The sequence below is a fragment of the Sus scrofa genome, chromosome 9, assembly GCF_000003025.6.
Source record: "Sus scrofa isolate TJ Tabasco breed Duroc chromosome 9, Sscrofa11.1, whole genome shotgun sequence".
Classification (NCBI taxonomy): Eukaryota; Metazoa; Chordata; class Mammalia; order Artiodactyla; family Suidae; genus Sus; species Sus scrofa.
This window is the reverse complement of record NC_010451.4, coordinates 93,833,016-93,853,815: the sequence shown is the minus strand read 5'-3', so window position 1 is coordinate 93,853,815 and position 20,800 is coordinate 93,833,016. Positions and strand designations below refer to the sequence as shown.

General features: G+C 39.2%; 1 protein-coding gene and 1 long non-coding RNA gene across 5 annotated transcripts in view; one reads left to right on the top strand and one right to left on the bottom strand.

Moving 5' to 3' along the window:
* Positions 1 to 20,800, top strand: part of GRM3 (glutamate metabotropic receptor 3) — a 243,509-nt gene that overhangs the window by 120,903 nt on the left and 101,806 nt on the right. For 2 of the 3 annotated variants that reach the window (XM_021063472.1, XM_021063473.1), the window contains exon 2: positions 15,859 to 16,470. The exons of the other annotated variant lie outside the window; for it this stretch is intronic. In XM_021063472.1, the coding sequence (XP_020919131.1) occupies positions 16,009 to 16,470 (462 nt within the window). In that variant the 5' untranslated portion in view covers positions 15,859 to 16,008. The remainder of the gene's footprint in view (positions 1 to 15,858; positions 16,471 to 20,800) is intronic. 3 annotated transcript variants of the gene reach the window in all.
* Positions 4,840 to 20,800, bottom strand: part of LOC110255491 — a 32,690-nt gene continuing 16,729 nt past the window's right edge. The window contains exons 3-4 of one of the 2 annotated variants that reach the window (XR_002335877.1): positions 20,205 to 20,707; positions 4,840 to 4,980 (exon numbers count right to left, since the gene is read on the bottom strand). This is a non-coding gene — a long non-coding RNA (uncharacterized LOC110255491). Of the gene's footprint in view, positions 4,981 to 18,704; positions 20,708 to 20,800 lie in introns of those variants that run through there. The other variant, XR_002335876.1, reaches the window with a different exon arrangement.

Sequence of the window (20,800 nt, the reverse complement as noted above, 5' to 3'; positions counted from 1 at the left end):
GAATTCCATTTGCTTTTCAGAAGTCAAACTGGAACTCTCTGCCCACCTATCTGGTCCCATCCAGCCTAATAAGCTGTTAAGTCGCAGATACCAATTGTCAGACTGTATGTGTCAATTACACTCTGATTCTTACTTTCTGCTTAAATACAGGAAGGAAAACTAAGTGCCTGGCTTCCTATTCTAATGAGAAGGAGACCTCTCTCTGCATGGCCAACATGCACTCACAATGATGTAAGGCGCATCCTTTACACCTGGGGCTCTCCGCAGGCATTAAGGGATTCTCTCATCAGGGCCAGTGTTGTCAATAAGCCCACAGTTCCAAGTTTCTGTCAATATTCCTATGGCCAATTTGTCACACAATTGTCTTAAAAATACACAGCCATGTTCACCATTCTTTTTCACTTTCGCTTCCCTTTTCTTTTTACATTTTAATTGAAGTTCAACAGACATACACTTCATCCATCATAACTGGTATCTGTAATTGTGCAGCTAGATGAATTTGCACAAACTGACACACCCTCTCCATGAAACAAGAACCCAGATCAATAAACAGAAAGTTACCTGCACTCACAAAGCACTCTCTGGCTTCCTTCTGGTCACAAATTCTCACATCCCTAAGATCCTTCCTGACCTCCAAAACCATATATGACTTCTGCTTGGCTTTGGCTTTGATATAAGCAGATTCATGCCATATACATTCTTTTTGTCTTGCCTTCCCTTTACTTCCTGGGGAAGCAGACCTTTGTGTAACATCAGAGTGCCATGATTCCATGCTGATAACTTGGGTGTAATACATGAAAGGGGAAGGAAAGCTTGAGGCTGTGTTATAGGAGGACTTCGAGTTATATTGGGTCTTTTTCAAAACACAGATTAAGGTTGTCAGAACCAGTTTAAAAGTTCAAGCTATACAAGAGACAGGTGAGTCCTGCTAGTTGCACAAAATCTATGACTCAAGCTACAGCTGTAGGTTAGGAGCTTCCCAAATTTGGATGCGAATTAAGACAGAGGGATCAATGCTCCCTGAAAGGCACGCAGAGACTGGATGAGAGGCCAGAAGGCAGGAGGAAATGATGGGCACAGGCACAGCAGCTGCTGTGGAATTTAAAGATGGATCATTATTACATCCACAAGGGCCCAAACCCTCTGTAGCTGAGGTTCTTAATGTTTTGGGATAATGAAAATGAAAGTTTTACTGGCAGAATCTTAATAAATATCTGCTCTTGGCATACAAATCAGTTAACGTCCTAATCCAGACTGACTGTGAATAAGAGGTAACCAACCCTTTCCCGATAAAACCCAACATGACAGGAGAGGGTCAATGAAGCAGGAGTAAAAAACAGGTTTTCCTGGAGAAGCAGAGTAAAACAATTTGTTGTGAGGACCGTCTTTTTCTTAGGTGGTCAGTTTCCATCTTCTCCAGGCATTTTAAGGTCTTTAGCACCATAAACACTTAACAATCTAGAATTCACTGGACATCATAGAAGTTAGGGCTTACCTTGCATCATTCAGATAGAAATTCCCCTAGATGGCATAGCTCCTAAACATAAGCCAAGAGAAAGGCAGGATGCCAGAGCATTAGCACCTGGTGGTTCTGTTCACTAAGGAGGAAGAGCTAGGTAGTGAAAGGTATCCAACCCTGGAACGACTGTGGCTTTGAGCTAGAGGTGGTTAAATGGAGAGTCCAAAACATTCACTAATTTCACTGGAGCCATTGACAAATTATCCTCAATATCAAGAATTCAAACAGTAGCTAACAGTTTGGGAGCTAATGTTTTACATTAATTATTTCACCTAATCCTAAAAACAGCCCCACAAAATAGATACCAATTATCCATTTCACACAAATATAAAATGAGGCACAGAGAGGTGGCCATATGCCAAGGTCATGAAGTAGATTCAAACATGTGTTTGACCGCAGAGCCCACATTATAAAACAGTGGCTTTCAATTTTTTTTTTTTTTTTTTGCCATGACCTGGTAGGAAATTATTTTACATTTTTACATTGTAACACAGAACAGACACTCATTCATGCATCAATATGCACCCCCAAAAGTTTTAGAAAAATAATATTCACCCTTATTATATGCCTTAGATCAAGGTTTCCATATTCATTATTATATTTTAAACTTTTCTATTTTAAGATGCTCATTACCATGCAGTAATGTATTCATGACATGGGAATATCTTGGGATGTGCTGTTAGAAAAGCACTGATCTAAGGCATGATGCTGTAATGCCTGTCCCAGGCTCCTCTTATTTGAGTCTCTAGGAATGGACTTTATGACCACATTGTTAAATTTAAAACCAGCAATGTGCTGGCGAATGTCTGACAACTAGATCTTTGGGACTTGTGAAAGGAATGGTTGTTATTTTTTGCTGATTTTTTGCACTGTAAATACTCCCACTATGGCCAATTCCAAGCTATCAACATGACATCGCTCAACACAGATTTGGGAAGAATATGTATGATTGGCTCTTGAGAGCTGAGAACAATCAACTAAATTTCTCCAATAAATTTCCCCAAAATTGTCAACAAGAAGAACTTAGAAAATGTTTTTTTAATATTATTGAAATATAGTTGGTTTACCATGTTATGTTAATTTCTGCTGTACAGCAATGTGACTCAGTCATACACATACTTTTTCATATTGTTTTCTATTTTGCTTTATCAAAGGATATTGAATATAGTTCTCTGTGCTATAAAGAAGGACCTCTTTGTTTATCAATCCTATGTATAATAGATTACATCTGCTACTATTATAGAGATGCAGCCCAACCTCCCAATCCTTCCTTTCCCCACCCCACACCCTTGGCAACTGTAAGTATAGTCTCTATGTTTATGAGTCTGTATCTGTTTATTTTTGTCATACTTGAGAGTCCACATTTAAGTGACATCATATGGTGCTAGTCTTTCTCTGAGAAACTATATTTTAAAGTTACATCAGTGACTAGAAAAGTTGGAGGTAATTTGTCAATGACATTTAATGGCCTATTTCATGACAATTGGTCTAAGCCCACAATTTCACAGTGACTAATATACAAACGAGTTTATTCCATTGAGTATAGGGTTCATAAGTGCTGTAACTTGAAGAATTTTAATTAGGCTCTGATACTTTATTATCTGTACCCTGAAGTATCTAAAATTCCAGAATTAAAAAAAGTTTCTCTATTTTTTAAAGCCAGTGTTTCAGCACATCTGTTTTTTAAAGCCAGTGTTTCATGACCATCCCTAAATAGTTAACGAATTAACTTGCATTAAGGTGCTAAGAACTGGTGGCTTAATATAGAAGACACCTTCATTTGTGACAATAAGAAAGAATTGAGAAAATGGGAATCTGATAAGGGTATGAAGGAATGGATGACTTTTGAACAGCTGCATTTCTAGGAAAACTCATCATATAGAGGGAAACACAATGGAAACATCATGAATCCTGGAGCCATCTGAGATGCAGGATGGCATCAAGTGTCTGTGGAAGGGCATAACTGAGGAAGTTACAGGATTAAGTAAAATAATCTACATAGTACTTCAGTGATAATTTTTGGCACAGAGTAGTTGCTTAATAAATTTTATTGTCTTTAAGGGAAGGAGATGGAAAAAGAAGAGAGGTTCTATTGAGGAATCATTTAATGAAAAGTGACATAAGACAGATTTCAAACTGACCCAAGCAAAGAGGGATTTATCATCTCACATAACTGGGAAATCTTAGCTGGACTAAATACCACCTCAATACTTTCAAATCATACTTTGTCTCTGTCTCTTGGCTTTGCATCTCAGATAGGCTCTTGCCTCATGGTGGTAAGATGGCTGCCAGCAGCTCCAGGCTTACAACCATTCCTCTAAGTCATTATGACAGAAAGAGGATGCTTTTCTGATGGTCGTACTAGAAAACATTCTCAAATTAACCCTAATTGGCAATGACTTGGCCCAGGCTCATTGTGAAAGCAACTGCTGTGGCCAGAGCCAAAACACACTGTGGTTAGTCATGTGTGTCCCAAGCCAGCTAGCAAGGCAGGAATGGATTCACCTTGTCTTATGAACATATGTGTTGATTCCCAAAGGAAAACTGTGGTATAGTTTTCAGAAAAACTAGAAATATGGGTGCTAATCGGTCAAACTACAAGGAAAAATCCAGTTTTGTTTTAGCTGATAATTTTGCTTAAAATTTAAACTTTCCTCAAATTTCTAACATCTTATTCAGCAAGTCAGTTAAGGGATGATATCCGAAAGGTTTAACAACTAGTTCAAGATATGAAAATGACCAGCAACCATAACCCTTGAAGTTGGGACCTAAAGTCACAGCTCTGCCAGAATATAACAATTACCTTGCTGGTCCATAAGAAAATGAGAGATGTGGTAGAGATATGCCAGAAGAGGAACCAGAGCAGCCAGGAAAGTGGAGGAATATTCAAAGGGCTTCTAAATTGACTACTCACCAACTGGATGAAAGTATTTCAATATTTTAACAACTAGAACAACTATGCCAGTGTGTACCAGTGGGGTTCCAACCTTGACCGAATCTACTAGCAGCTAAATCATAAAGAAGATTATGATGCTGGCTATGACCCATCTAACAACCAGAAGCATAGCCTTTGAATGAGAAGATTGTTCTTCTAGCAGGACTCCGAAAGGTGCAAAGAGGTTTTCAGCTAACACAATCTAGGATAAATGCAAACATATACACACAAGGAGAAGTAAAATCAGACTATAAAATATACAAAATGATAGTGAAACTTTTCTTTTATTACCATTTTTCTTTGTAACAAATATAATTTTCAGGAACTCATCTTAACAACCCCCACTAGTTAGATTTTACCAATATCCTTCTATGTTCAACCACAGATTTCCCATTTCTGGTGCTCTTCATTCTTTCCTGGAGATTTGATTTTCAATCTGGTGCCATTTCCTCTTCCTTGGAAGTAATTCCTTTAGCATTCTCAGAGTGTCAGCTTGCTGGCAATGAAATCTCTCAGTTTTAGTTACCTGAAAAAAAAGTTTTTATTTTACCTTCATTCCATATATATATATGTGATTTTTATTCTTTTTCCATTACAGCTGGTTTACAGTGTTCTTGAAGTATATTTTAACTAGAAACAGAATTTCAGGATGCTTGACCAGTTTTTCTCTGAAGAACTTTAAAAATTCCACTGGGTCGTGGCCACCATTGTTTATGATGAAAGTGATCTCTCATTCGTATTGTTAACACAAACTGTGCTGGTCTACTCTGTTTTCAAAGTTTTCTCTTTATTTTTGGTTTAATCAATTTGGCTATGACTTGCCTACATATTATTTTAATTTATACTGCTTAAGTAAATCAGGATAAATAAAAGGATATCCTGCTGAGCTTCCTGGTTTTCTAATTTTATGTTTATCATCAAACTGGGAGGATGTTTAGCCATTATTTCCCCATATATTTCTTTTTCTCCTTCTCTCTCCTCTGCTTCTGAAACTCAGATTATACATGTGTTAGATCACTTAATATTCAAAAGAACTCTGAAGCTTTAATTTTTTTCAGTGTTTATTAGTCAGATTGGATAATTTCTTTTCATCTTCCTTCATATTTACTGACTATTTTTCTATCTCCAGTCTGTTGACTCCCACACACACACCCAGTGAAATTTTTTAGATATTTACTAGATAATCAGATATTTCTTTTAATATTTACTTTCAAGTTCTAAAACTGCTGCATTTTTTTCATAATTCCATTGTCTTCTGAGATTTCTCATCTATTCATTCATCTCTTTAAATCTTTGAACAAATCTATATCTATAATGGACTATTTAAAGTTCTTATCTGCTAATTTCAGAATGTGGATAATTTTGGAACCCATTTCTAATGAATACTTCTCTCTTTAATTCATGCCACATTTTCCTGTTTTCTTATGGGGTTGTACATTGCTTGTTGTAGAATTATATTGCAGGCAAGCTCAATTATGTCATCTTCCTTAAAGAATTTTCAGTTTTGCCTTAGCAGGTAGTTAAATAACTGTGGATCATTTTAGTTTTGTTTAGTTTTATCCATTGTTAAGGCAACTGTATTTTGGATGTAGTCCTATGGCATGCCCATGATTCCGGAGCTTGATTCTTACTGATGGAGAGTAGCCTTTCTGAGAATTTAAAGTACAATAATGCCTAGTGGTCTGTATTCCAACTGGGCTGGAACCCCAATATCTCTCTGTATACATGAACTCTGACAATGAAGTTTCTCTCTCAGCTCTGTTGTAGGCAAATGATCTCTCCCCTGTACACACCCATGCACCATGCAGAACTTAAGCTCACCATTTCATGCAGCTCCCTGCCCCACAAATTGCAACCACTTCAGAAGCCACGAACTCTAATCTCTGCCTCTCAAGGTCACCAAGAGTGCCACTGTACCACAGCAGAAAAGTTCTCCCATACAGAATGTTAAGGAATTTGAACGGTAATTATGGGGCTTCCCACGTGCATTTCCCTCAAAGATCGGAGTTTGACTTGTATGTTCTGTACAGTTTTATAGCTGTTCTCAGCAGGAGGGCAAGTCTAATACCATGACATGACATAGAAGCAGAAGCTGGCTATGGGTATTCCAAAGAGTTTATTTGGCACAAGGTAAACATGGCGCTGTTGCAAACATTTTACCATTAATACAGCTAGGAGAACTTGCTAATTGGAGGTTTTTTGTTTTTTTGTTTTGTTTTGTTTTGTTTTGTTTTTGTTTTTGTTTTTTTTGGTCTTTTGTCCTTTTTAGGGCCGCACCTGTGGCATATGGAGGTTCCCAGGCTAGGGGTCTAATCAGAGCTGTAGCCACCGGCCTACGCCAGAGCCACAGCAACGCCAGATTTGAGCCGCATCTATGACCCACACCATAGCACACGGCAATGCTGGATCCTTAATCCACTGAGCAAGGCCAAGGATCAAACCCACAACTTCATGGTTCCTAGTCGGATTCATTTCTGCTGTTACACAGCAGGAACTCCAGAGGTGGTATTTTTTATAGAAGCATGTATGATAGGCATTCTCTTTTGTAAGACTTGCTTGGAAAATAATGACAAAAGTCTACTTAAATCCTAATTCTATATAAATTTTCACTACTCTCTTCAACAATCTGCATCACTCTCTCTCTCTTTCTGTCTACTCAGCAATAGATATCATGATTCTTTTTTACCAGGAAGCAGTAAGAGTGAATTCATTGTGCCAAACACTTTGACATTATCAAAGAGGAGGGGCAGTATATACACAGGCCATTACTAATAATATCCACTTAAAGGATCCTACTGCCAGTAGGTAAAGATGGTCTCCTGTGACTAATATTCCTCTATTTCTTCCCCTTCACCATTTTGTTAAGAGCTAGAGGGAAAGCTTTGACAAATTCAGTTTCTGTCTCTCTGCTGACACTGACAAACCTCTAATTTCTAGTAAATGTGGCAGCTTCTAAGAGGAAAAGGACAAAGATGCACTGCAGAGAATTTGGAGAGACTCCAACTCGAAAGCTTGGTAATGAGGTTAGGAAGCTTGAAGATCAAAAAACAGCCAAAATAACAACACAGATACATATACACACACAAGCACACACGTACGCAGGAAAATAACATGCACTTTGGTATTTAGAAAAATAAAGATTTTTTTAGAAGGGAAGAAAATAAATCTTTAATATAATATGTATTGAATGGCCAAACCAAGTGAATATCATTAAGTAAATTGCCAACAATTACCCTAAGGACCAAAGTTTAGCACAATTGTCAGTGTTTGCCTAACCTCATAAAGACCCTTCCCTCTCAGATAATAAACGAAACTGGAGATCTTGTTTTTTGTGGGGTAGGAAGGGTTGTCCATGGCCATTTAGTGAAGTGGATGTGTCTCTTTTTCTTCAGCATATCCTTCTGGCTGCAGCACCCCAACTGGTAACATCACCCTCTTCAATGGCGTCATGTAAGGTTCTTGGGCTTCTTTATCTTCTCTGGGAACAAAACAGGCTCATGGGAAAGGGGCTGATCAATTTGTTCCTACTGTTCAACTTAACTGTTTGGTTATTTGAAATTTTATATTTATGGAAGAATTTCAAACTTCCTCAAACTAGAGAAATTTGAGAAAAAGCAGACCTATCCTTCTTAACACCAAGTCTTAATACCTGGGCCTGGCCTGCACTTCTTCCTTGTCATTCATGCTTTAATGGAACATAACCTCTTACTTGGTGTGTTGCTTTACATTCCTCCTAATCTCTCTTAGATGGACAATGAATGTCCTAATCTCTCTTAGATGGACAATGAATGTCCTAATCTTTCTAATTTTTCTAAATGTTCTCTACTTTTCCAATTTTACTTTATTTTTTCCTTAAAAATCAGCAATTTAAAGTCAAAGGAAAGATTAGCACTATTTTGGCTGAGTTTCTCTAGAGCCAATATTGAATGGTGACCTACTATAACATCGTTTTGAAAAAGAGGGGGGAGTGTGGTCTCTCAGTTATCTTCCTTATCCTCTGAATGGAATTTCCAAATCATTTTTCCAACATCCTGACCAATTTCTAGCTACTTGCTATTGACCTTACATGCTATTTGGGATTTATCATTTGGCAACAATGCATGCGAGGCACTGTGGAAAACATCTAAGGCACTCACCTGGATCCCCGCTAGCTTACAATCTAATAAGGAAAAAAGAACAATTTCTATTTTTTTTTTTTTTTTGTCTTTTCTAGGGCCATACCCTCGGCATATGGAGGTTCCCATGCTAGGGTGTCCAATCGTAGCTGTAGCTGCCGGCCTACACCACAGCCACAGCTACACCACATCCAAGCCGCATCTTCAACCTACACCACAGCTCACGGCAACACTGAATCCTTAACCCAATAAGCAAGGCCAGGAATCAAACCCACAACCTCATGGTTCAGCAATGAATCTCATAGTCAGATTCATTGCTGCTGTGCCATGACGGGAACTTCAACAATTTCTAATTGTTAAATTTCAACTAAAAAATATGGAAATAGGAGTTCCTGCTATGTTTAGTGGGTTAAGAACCTGACTGCAGCGGCTCAGATCACTGCAGAGACAGGGGTTCAATCCCTGGCCCAGTGCAGTGAGTTAAGGATCTGGCGTTGCAGCAGCTGTGGCTCAGATTCAGTCCCTAGCCTGGAAACTTCCATATGGCATGGGTGCAGCCATTTAAAAAATAATAAATAAATAAATGAATACGCAAATAAACAAAAAACACTATCATCATGATATAACACAAACTACATAGAAATTCAGCAAATGGACTTAGACCACCATACAGCTGGAGTAACGTGGAAGGCTACAGGGAGTAGAAATTTTAAGCCAGATCTACTAAAAATAATTGTCAGTTTCTCATAATAATTTCTTAAAGGCTTCTGGGAAAAAGTACCTTTGTTTCCTAGCAAGAATCAAAAAAGACGATTTGTGCAATGCTGCTCCCTACTATTAAAAACATCAGTATGGTTATAGCCTGTGCTTACCCAATTGAAAATGGTCACCTAAAGACAAAGGCCAAGTCTTTTGTTGACTTTAATTCTGGCAGTTGAAAACTTTATAATCAAACTTAGAGCCGAATTGCACGTGCTATCACTAACCCTACATTTTCTCCAAATCAACTGGGTGTGCAGGCTTTGAGCACACTCAGAACCCTTCAACAACTCAAGAGCTTATTTCTAGGAAAGAGTGAGCATGGTTTCTGGCATCATAACTCCCCTGGATAAACTAGTTATTCAGTGAGTCAAGCTGGATTTCATTTTCCACACTAAGTCCTTGGGCAAAGTCAAGAGAGGAAGGAAATCTATATTAGCATATGCAGAGTAGGGAAATGCTTCCTGCCGACATCTTTGAGGGGTTAGAGTCACAGCACACCCCTGAGAGTCTATTAATGTACCGATTAATAAAACATTGGTGAGGAGGGAGCGGTCCACACATCACTCACCTTCTCTGGATAGAGAACTTCTGAGTGCAAAGCTGCAATTCTCTGGCTGTGTAGGAATGTGGCTGCAGTAGGGAGCCTGTTTATCTGGGGAATGTGCTGCTGGCTGATTTCTAATGAAAGCATGCAGAAAAGTAGTGGATACCCTTTCCCACAGTTCGATAAGCTGTTACACAGAGATAAACAGTTGTGCTGAATTAAGCATGTTTGTCTCTTCTTCAATGTTAAATTTTAATGTCCTGTTTTTTCAGCTTCTTAGGGCTTCCTTTTACATAATGCTAAGTGTTTTAAAATTATGCATGGCCCTATGACGATCTTAGTCATTTTAAATTCTGCTTTAAGGAAAAGGTAAATAAGAAAATATTAAGACTGTATTTAAACATTACTCTAATTGACTTTTAATTGGTAATTCTCTAAGACTACATTAAGTGTTACTTAACGATGCCCTATCAGAGAGCTAAAAGGAAAACTATTTTACATGACACTATTGTTAGTCAACTAGTTCTATATACCTAATTTTTAAATGTATATAATATATGTAATATGTAATGAATTGCCTTTTGAATCAAGCACCTAATAACAATTACCATGTTAAAGGAAACCCATTGCAAATTTATTTTGAAGATTTTTACAAATGGTGGAGACAGTTGGTAGAAAGAGAGATGAGTACTTTTCTATCACTATATAAAAATATTCAAACATTTAAATCATTTGACAGCTTGGATAATGTTCATTTGTTTATAATTAAAATTTATATCCTGGGTATCCAATTCATGGCTCAGCACACCCAAAGTAGATGTTCAATAAATATCTGATGAGTAAATGCATTTCTGAAACTTTGAAAGAGAATAATATGCATGTTCCTAATTTAGTATTCTCTTTACCAAAAACTTAAGTAGATGTCAGTCAACTTGAGGCCACATCTTCCTTTGCTTCATACAAAGCTGCCTCAGCTACAATTTCCAGAAACAACGGCAGCATTTTCTCCAGCATGTATACAAAGTAACTCCTGTAGTTCTACCTATTGGCAGTCCTATCATCAAAGAAGATAATAGGGGAAGATCATTTGGGATGATTAGGTAGGTAATGAAATGAAACAACTGATTTCTCTACCTTAATTTCCATTTTCTATACCACAAATGAAACAGTAAAGAGTCATTTACAAACATGATTATTGTGGATGTTTATATTCCTTCAAGAAATATTGGATGAATATCTTCTGGATTGCAGACACTATGCCAGCCCCTGGACAGCCAAAGATAAACACAACACAGCCCTTTCTTGTGAAACAGATAGACAGATACATACTACTTCTTTCAGCATAATGTGATATTTCATCCAAAGTCTCCTTTGGCCAAGAGCATTTTCTTAAGAGAGAATTAAGCTTTCCATAAACTATAAGGTCATCTTTACTCTTTGAATATCCAAATTTTCTTCATATTCAAGAGACACCTACATATTTTATAGATACACGGTAAGACTGTGTTGATGACCTTCTTTTATTTAACTATTCTCTTTTACTAGGCACATAAAACCATTATTTTATAGAGCCATTTTCTGCTTCTTTATCATTAGTGATAATGATCACAGTGTCTTTTGCCTTCCATGGCAGTTTTGCTTCAAAGGGAATTGCACATAAAGATCAAAGAGAGACCAGAAATTGATATGAAACAAAAAAAAAATTCTATTACAGTATCAACCTCTTTAAAAATTATTATTATTGGATTTTTCTGGTGCCCTGTGGCAGATCTCCCAGAGAGGTTCTGGGTTGATATAGAGCATTGCAATCACTGCTGCTGTCAGTACTGAGGTTTACACCTAAATAAACAAAACCAAACCCAGATGACTTTTGTGTTTCAAGAAAACAACCCATCACTTGCCCATGCAAAAGGAACAGAATGCACATGGAAAGCCAGGTTTTAAAGGGCACTGCTAACAGCAGAGGGAAGAAATGTCAAACATGTTGAAGTAAACATTGGACTAGTCTCTGTCTGGATATTTTTGTTGAGGCTTTTTTTGTTTTTTGTTTTTCTTTAATCTTTTTAGGGCTGCACACAACTGCACCCAAGGCATATGGAAGTTCCCAGGTTAGGGGTTGAATCAGAGCTACCAGCTTCAGCCACAGCCACAGCAATGCAGGATCTGAGCCACAGCTGTGACCTACAGCACCGCTCACTGCAACAATGGATCCTTAACCCACTGAGCAAGGCCAGGGATCAAGCCCATGTCCTCATGGATACTAGCTGCGTTCATTACTGCTGAGCCACTACAGGAACTCCCTTTTGCTGAGTTTTGTTTTTTTCTTTTCCTTCATACCTTAAAAATCCTAAGTGTTGGGACATGTCATTTCTTCTTAATGAGCAGACAAAGAAGCAAATATGAATTATAACAGTAGTTGAAAATATTTCTTGAACTAGTTACAGCAGGAATACAAAGCAGGAAGTAAACACTTTTATTGGGGAAGGAAGATAGGAAAAAATTCTTGGCCTCTCCTTGTACTGACTGTTGGGTCTTAAATGCTGAGTGTGTATTTAAATGGTATAGAAGGGCATTCCCAGCAAAGGGGCCAATATGAGCAGAAGCAAGGAGTCCCTACCATCCAAGATGTCCTCTGAAGTGAACATAGTTCAACTGGCTGAAGGGTAAGATCTGAAGGTAGAGGTGGGATGAAGCTGATGGGCATGGTGGCCTAAGACTTGAGAGCTAATTAGGTTAAGATCACAGAGCATGAAGAAGTGCATTCTTCAGCCTAATGGCAAGAGGAAGCTGGTTTAGATTGACAGGAGATGGGCACTCTGCACAGCAGGGTGCTTCCTCCATTGGGACACCATTCAGATTGTTATCATTTCCTAGGGAGTTCCCTAGTGGCCTAGTGGTTAAGGATTCAGCATTGTCACTGCTATGGCTCAGGTCATGGCTGGGGCATGGGTGCAACTTCTACCCCCTGGCAAGGGTACAGCCAAAAAAAATTAGAAATAAAAAATTAAAAAAACATTTCCTAGTATATCTGAGAGCACCCTGGTGGAATGGTTTCCAGGAATCCTGATTGAGTCAAGAAACAGCCAGAAAAGATGCCCTCCTTCATAAAACCTCACCAGTTGTGCACAAAAGCAGGACAGCAGACAGGCACACTTGGCCACACAAACAAGAGCGTGCAGATATTCCCTGTCAGAAGAAAGCTCTTGAAGTCCTTGGCTTACTGTCTCTCACCTGACTCTGAATATAATAAAATTACCTCATCTAGGGTCCAAGGGGTGGACAAGCAGAGTGACTGTGCAGACCACTGTTTGCTCTAGTGCCAGGGAGCTGGGTGTCAGGAGTACAGCAGTAGGCCCACTGGTTCATGTGCACATGCAACCAGACAGCTCCATACCAGGACTGTAGAAAGTTCCCTGGAAAGACCCCAGCCAACTGTCAAAAACATGATCCCACAACAGGGCTGAAAGAGGCATATGTTCTGCTCTATCACATAAAAAGAAGCTTGATTTATGGAGGCATCCTAAGCACTGTGCAAACCCCAGCACTCCTGCTCACTGCACTGCCTTAAATGTGTCAGGACCTAAACCCTGTCTGGCAGAGGCAGTCACCCCCAACCCCACTTTCCTCATCATCTATGTTGCATCTATATTATAGGTCATATAATAATACATTTTAAAATTTACACTTGAGGAAGGTTATCTTTTCTTAATTCACAAAAAGGTGTTTTGAGAGCTGGCATCAACTCCCTAGGGATCTACTGCTGTGGTCCTGTTAGCGATAACAAGAGTCAAGCATGGTGGTAAGAAAAGAGAAGGATGCTTTGAGATGTTAAGCAGGTAGATGCTACAGAATTTACTGGCTGATTGGAAAAAAAAAAGAGGAAGGGCTCTCCTGTGAAGGTTTCTGGCTCAAGAGCCTGGGTGCCAAGAAGAACCACTGACTAGATAAGGGAGAGATTATAATATGCAGGTTCTGAGATGTCAGAGAGATGTATGGGTAGAGCTGCTTAGCAGGCAGTTAACCTAGGAGTCAGTTAAGTGGTAATTGAAACAATGAACACTAGTTGAGCTGGGCTGGGAATGGGGTAGGGGTGGAGGGATAGTCAACCCCAGAATTTCAGAGGATCAGCATGAGAAAAGAAACCTAGGAAAGTGAAACAAGTTGAAAATATTTCCATTAAGGTCAAGTAAAATGAGGACTACAAAGGGTTTAATGGATTTAGAAACTACTAGATCAGTGGTAGCTTTTTCTCCAAAGCCATTTTGGTAAAGTAGTGGAAGCAGAACCTCATTGGCAGTGACTGAGAGCATCTAGATGAGAGAGAGGAAGGGCGGACAATACTGCAGTCCATTCTTTATAAGAAGTGGCCTTTGAAGGGAGGATGGGGCTATAGCAGTAGGAACGCAGAAACAATGACAGAGCTAACATTGCTTTTTTTAAACAAATATTTGGTATTTTATTGATTATTTTTAATTTTTACAAAAATGTTTTCATCTGTTACTTTATTTGTAAAAATAATACTCAGTTGGAGTTCCCATTGTGGCTCAGCAGGTTAAGGACCCAGTGTTGTCTCTGTGAGGATGCAGGTTCGATCTCTGGCCTTACTCAGTGGGTTAAGGATCAAGCTATGGAGTAGGCTGCAGATAAGGCTTGGATCCAGTGTTGCCATGGCTGTGGCATAGGCCCCAGCTGTAGCTCTGGTTTGATACCTAGATGGGGAACTTCCATATGCCACAGGTGTGGTCATAAAAAGAAGAAGAAAAAAAAATATTTAACTAAGAAAACTGAGGCCCAGGGAGATGACACATCATGCCCTAATTATTCTGTCAGCACGGTCATTTTATTTTTATTTCTTATTTCTTAGTGAATTTTGTTATATTTATAGTTGTACAACCATCATCATAAACCAATTTTACAGCATTTCCATCCCAAACTTCCACCCCATCCCTCCCAAACTGTCTCCTTTGGTAACCATAAGTTTTTCAAAGTCTGTGAATCAGTTTCTGTTCTACAAAGTTCATTGTATCCTTTTTTAGATTCCACATATAAGTGATAGCATATGATTTCTATGTCTCACTGTCTGACTAATTTCACTTAGCATGATAATTTTTAGGTCCATCCATGTTGATGCAAATGCCATTATATCATTCCTTTTGATGGCTGAGTGATATTCCATTGTGTATATGTACCACATCTTCACTATCCATTCCTCTGTCAATGGACATTTAGATTGCTCCCATGTCTTGGGTATTGTATACAGTGCTGCAATGAACATTGAGGTACATGTGTCTTTTCGAGTCATGATTTTCTCTGGATAGATGCCCAGGAGTGAGATTTCTGGATCAAAAGGTAATTCTATTTTTAGTGTTTTGAGGAATCTCTATACTGTTTTCCATAGTGGTTGCACCAATTTACATTCCCACCAACAGTGTCAGAAGGTCCCCTTTTCTCCACACCCTCTCCAGCATGTATTGTTTATAGACTTTTTGATGATGGCCATTCTGACTTGTACATTTTGTTTTATTTTGTTTGGTTTCCAAATGGAAATGGAAGCGTGGAGAAAAAGGAGTTATTTACAAATATAGTTGAAAGATGGGGAATAAAGATTCCCAACAAAGTTGTTGCCCTACCAAGAGCAAAGTAAGTGACTCAGTAGAGAAAGTACTGCACTTAGCATTAGAAGATCCAGGGTTTCAGCCCTGCTTCCCTTCTAAGTACGCTTTTTCGGGTCACTTGACCCCTTTAGTCCTCAGTGTCCATCTCTGGGAGATAGGATCACTAAGAGCAACATCACAGTGTGCTGTAGGGACTGGGTGAGAATGTTTGTGGGAGAGTGCCTGGTTTGTGGTACCTATATGTTTAGAAGATGGTACCTGGAGTCATCATCCCATCAGAGATCTGAATGGGGACCATCAATCAAACAGCACTGTAATCACTGTTGCTTTCTTTACCATTTGTGCTCATTTAATTTTTATCTCTTCAGGAGTTTGGTGACAGTCCCTGTTAGTCTGTTCCTCCTTTATATGAAGGACAGACCAAAGATCCAGTTTGGAAATGAGAGAGGAGGACTAGAGGGCAACACTGGCTCCACCCATTGATATTTACCAGAGGTACAGAAGACAGATTCACGAAGATGTTGACAAGACTGCAATTTCTTACCTTAGCTTTGTTTTCAAAGGGATTTTTACTTTCTTTAGGGGACCATAACTTTCTGAGGAGGGAGATTAAAATAGAAGGTGACCTTGTTTTAGGGGGCCTATTTCCCATTAACGAAAAAGGCACTGGAACTGAAGAATGTGGGCGAATCAACGAAGATAGAGGGATCCAACGCCTGGAGGCCATGCTGTTTGCTATCGATGAAATTAACAAAGATGATTACTTGCTCCCAGGAGTGAAGCTGGGTGTTCACATTTTGGATACATGCTCAAGGGATACCTATGCTTTAGAGCAATCACTGGAATTTGTTAGGGCATCTTTGACTAAAGTGGATGAAGCTGAGTATATGTGTCCTGATGGATCCTACGCCATCCAAGAAAATATCCCACTGGTCATTGCAGGGGTCATTGGCGGCTCTTACAGCAGTGTTTCCATACAGGTAAGATTTGCAGTGCTATTGATGAAATGCTGTAGCTCTTTGATGATGTGTCTCTGTTATGTCTTAGAGGAACAAAAGGAGAAGATCCTAATAGTTTCATTGGTAGGTGATATTAAGCATGCAATAAGTCATTTCTATGTGTACCAGATAATACAGATTTGCATACAGAAGAGTACTTTAGCAATGGAAATTGTTTAGAGATACAGGTAGCTACTGCAGTATAACAACTTCCCCAAAATTCAGTGACTTAATAATTATTAATGATTGTAGTTTACAAGTCTAAAGCTTGGCTGGAGTGAGCTGATGAAGGCCAAGTTCGGCTGGGGGTGGCTCTGCTCCAAGTTGTCTCTTAACCCCCATTTGGAATCAGTGGGTTAGCCCAGGCATGTTCTTCTCAGGGTGATGGCAGGCAGGCAAGAGAATGCAAACTTAACTGCACAGTCCTCTTCCAAGCTTCTGTGTCCACATCTGTGAACAACCCACCAGCCAAGGCAACTCAGGAGGTTCAATCCAGAGTCAAGGAGCAGGAACTCCATGCTCCCCACAATACAAGCATTGCTAAGTTACATCACAAAGGATATAGATATATGGCAGTATCATGATTTGAAGTCATCAATACAGTCAACCACAAGAAGGTACAAAAATCACTGAGCTCTATTTCTTTCCATACTCAATTTTTTCCCAAACGTGGTTTTACTCAGAGATAAATTATAAACAATTTCTCACAGTATAAACCTGAAAATGTATGCGGAACAGCCAGATAATTACTACCAAAAAAAAAAAAAAAAAAGAGGGAACAATTTAGCATGCAAGTTAACCTAGATAAAAAGCTGATAATTGGTTCTGGTAATTTTGTTAGGGAAAGAAGGAGCATATTAGTCAAACTCTTGCCGCACTCACAGGGTCACAGAATTTTAGAGGTGGAAAGGAACTGAGAAATCATTCATCTCAAACTTTCTCATTTTTTCAAGCCCTGGAAATACCAGTTTTAGGGAAACTCCCATTGATAGGTAGCACATGAACTCAGACAGAGCTTTCGTACTTTGAGGTTCTTTCAACTGTCCCATGTGATTTCTCTACGTTACTGAAGTTCAATATTTTTTTTTCTGGTGAATGTGACAGCAATAAAAGTCCATAAGATAAGAGTCATCATATACTTTACCTCCTACTAAATGACTATAGTCAGAGCCCCAAGCACTAAAGGAAGTCATATTACACTCACTTGCCTGTATGTGTCACAAGCCACTTAAATTGGCTCTATTTGCATTGGAATAACCATATGGATATATCAGAGATTCGTGGCATTTAAAATTCTACGTACAATTCTGTGCTATTCTAAATGATTATTGCAAATTTCCTTCCTTCTACAGCGCACACACTCATATTATGAGTAATTAGGATAATTAGTTTTTCATAAACACCCTTTAACTTCATTAGATGGATAGAAAATACTGCACATCTCAAAGCGTATCATGTTAATTTTACCACTATTACTATGCTTGTATCAAGAAAGACAGAATTTGCTCTTTGAGAAGAGAGAACTAAAATATGTGTATCTGCCATACTTCAATAATAACTCCATCAGAAGAATGTCAAACATTTTATCAATATTTATGGTATACCCAAGATTATCATGAGTAAAGAATTACAAATATGCTTTCCTGACCTTCGTTTCTCTCAATGCAGTAAATAGCACTCCACAGCAGATGTGTAAATATCTATCCAAAATAATTAAACTATTCTAAGCAAATAGATTTTTAAATCTAATTTTATTTTTGTATTACCTATAGACTCCTCAAAAGAGTTCAAGTTGTTTTAGGAAAAAAAAAAAAAATCCTGTGGACTGGAGTTCCCTTTTAGTACAGCGGGTTAAGGATCCAGCATTGTCACTGCAGCAGCTTGAGTTGCTGCTGTGGTTTAGTCCCTGGTCTAAGAACTTCCACATGCTATAGGTGTGGCAAAAAACAAAAACAAGCAAACAAACAAAAAAACCCCACAAATCTGAGGGCTATTAAAACTCTGTACTTGTTGGAGTTCCCATCGTGGCTCAGTGGTTAACGAATCTGCCTAGGAACTATGAGGTTGCAGGTTCGATCCCTGGTCTTGCTCAGTGGGTTAAGGATCCGGCGTTGCTGTTAGCTATGATGTAGGTTGCAGACGTGGCTCGGATCCCGCATGGCTGTGGCTCTGGTGTAGGCCAGCGGCTTACAGCTCCGATTCGACCCCGAGCCTAGGAACCTCCATATGCCGGGGGGAGCAGCCCAAGCAATGGCAAAAAAAAAAAAAAAAAAAAAAACCTGTACTTGTTTACAAGGGAAAAAGCCACTTCTTATCATCAAAGTACCTAGCTTATGATTTCACTTATCTGGTACATAGCACTATAAAGCCACAAATGTTGATATGGCTTTTGTCTCCACAGTATAAATAAAGAAACCAAAACTATCATGCTATACTGAAAATGATAGAGTTAGCATCAGCAAGATGTGGGTTTGATTTCTAACCCTACCATTGACTAGCTTACCTGTAAAATAAGGAAAATAACATCCACTTTAAAATGCTGTTGAGAGAATTCAAGTTCTCTTGTAGCTCAGCAGGTTAAGGATCTGGCTTTGTCACTGCAGTGGCTCCGGTTGCTGCTGTGGCGCAGGTTCAATCCTTGACCTGGGAACTTCCACATGCTTGGTGAGAAAAGTTCTTGAAAGGATGAGTTGAGAGAATCCATGGGAAGTGCCTTACCAAAAAAACTAACAGATACAATCAATGGTAACTATTAAAGTCATAGAAAAAAATCTGTGGACTCAACATCAACTCCATGGCCAAGCAGTCCCATGAAATCACTGCTGGCTCCCACATGCTTCATCAGGAAGTTAATCTGTATAAAGCTCCCTGAGTGTGCCCTGCACTAAAGTCATGGAGAACACAGCCTGTACCTTGCGGAACATGAAATCTGGCTGTGGATACAGAACTATTATGAAATAGTACATACAATTCAAAATACTTTCATGGGGCTCACAAGGTAAGAAGCGAACTTTAGGAAAGTTCTGAGGATGACACAGAATGAAAGTTGCACTGGTGAAAGGCTAATTGGGCCACAGTGTGAATGAGATTTGTAATTTGACAGGGCCCATCAGAAAGATGCTGCCAATGTCTGTGAGCAAGAGGACAGAGACCTTGACAGGTGTAAAGGATGAGCTGGAACAGAAAGGAGAGAAGAGGCTCACTCCCCTCTCCGAGGTCCACAGAGGTTCAGGCTCTGCTTAGGTCCCACACTGATCCCTCCATCAAAGTAAGCAGGGATGTAGAGCCATCTGTCTACACACTGACTTTCAGGTAGCCTTAGGAGGAACCCTTCGCCACAGGGCTTTGCTTTCAGCTGAGAATCGTGAATGAAAAGAGGTCTCAGGGGCCCTTATAGATCTAAGAATTTAAGTGTGTTATCGTTTTGAAACATATATATCTCCTTTTGGGGGGGCTGCACCTCTGGCATGGCATGCAGAAATTCCCAGACCAGGGGTCAAACCTGTACCACAGTAGTGACAACTCCAGATCCTTAACTCACTGAGCCATCAGGGAGCTCCAGAATATATGTCTTTTAATGAGAATTAAAAAAAAAAAAAATTTAGTCAACAGCAACCCAAAGCAGTACATTCCTACTGGTGACTTTCAGAGACTCTTCTACACTAATGAGAGAAGTATTTTAGGAGAGGGTTTTTATTGGTGCCCCTCATACTCACTTATTTTTGCTCCTGGACTGATTCTAATCCTGTACCCTCGGGTTCAATAACCATGATGACAACATGTAGCCAGTAGCCACAAAGATCCATTCACGCCAATCACTTCCGCTGTCCATTTCTCAGTCCCTTTGACTTCCTGAGTATTTACTGGAAAGTGTTTTAGCTTGAACTGAGCTGCAGGAAAAAAGAGAGTTAAACTGTAGGGGGAAAAATGTGCTAGTATACATTCACCACACTGTTTCAAAGATTCCTATTATTGCATTGTAGCTAGCATCCAGTCTCAAACAAGAGCACAGAGTTTGCAGTCACAAAATTGCCTCTTGAGAGAAATAATGATCACGAATGATAATATCGTTGCATCCTCTCTTTTGTGGTTGGGTCAGTTTGGATGTTATCATTTCCCCATTGGGCCTAGATTGCGTTACTCGTGGGACTGCTTCAGAAGGCCCTTTTCTCTCCAGCTTCCTCTTCTCTCATTATCTTTCCACTATAGAAGAAGTCTCCTAGAAGTCAACAGAGAAGAAATCCTCTGCTGTATTTATTCATACAATAGGAATTATTTGCAGATAGTGAAAATTGCATGAAAGGAGAAATTC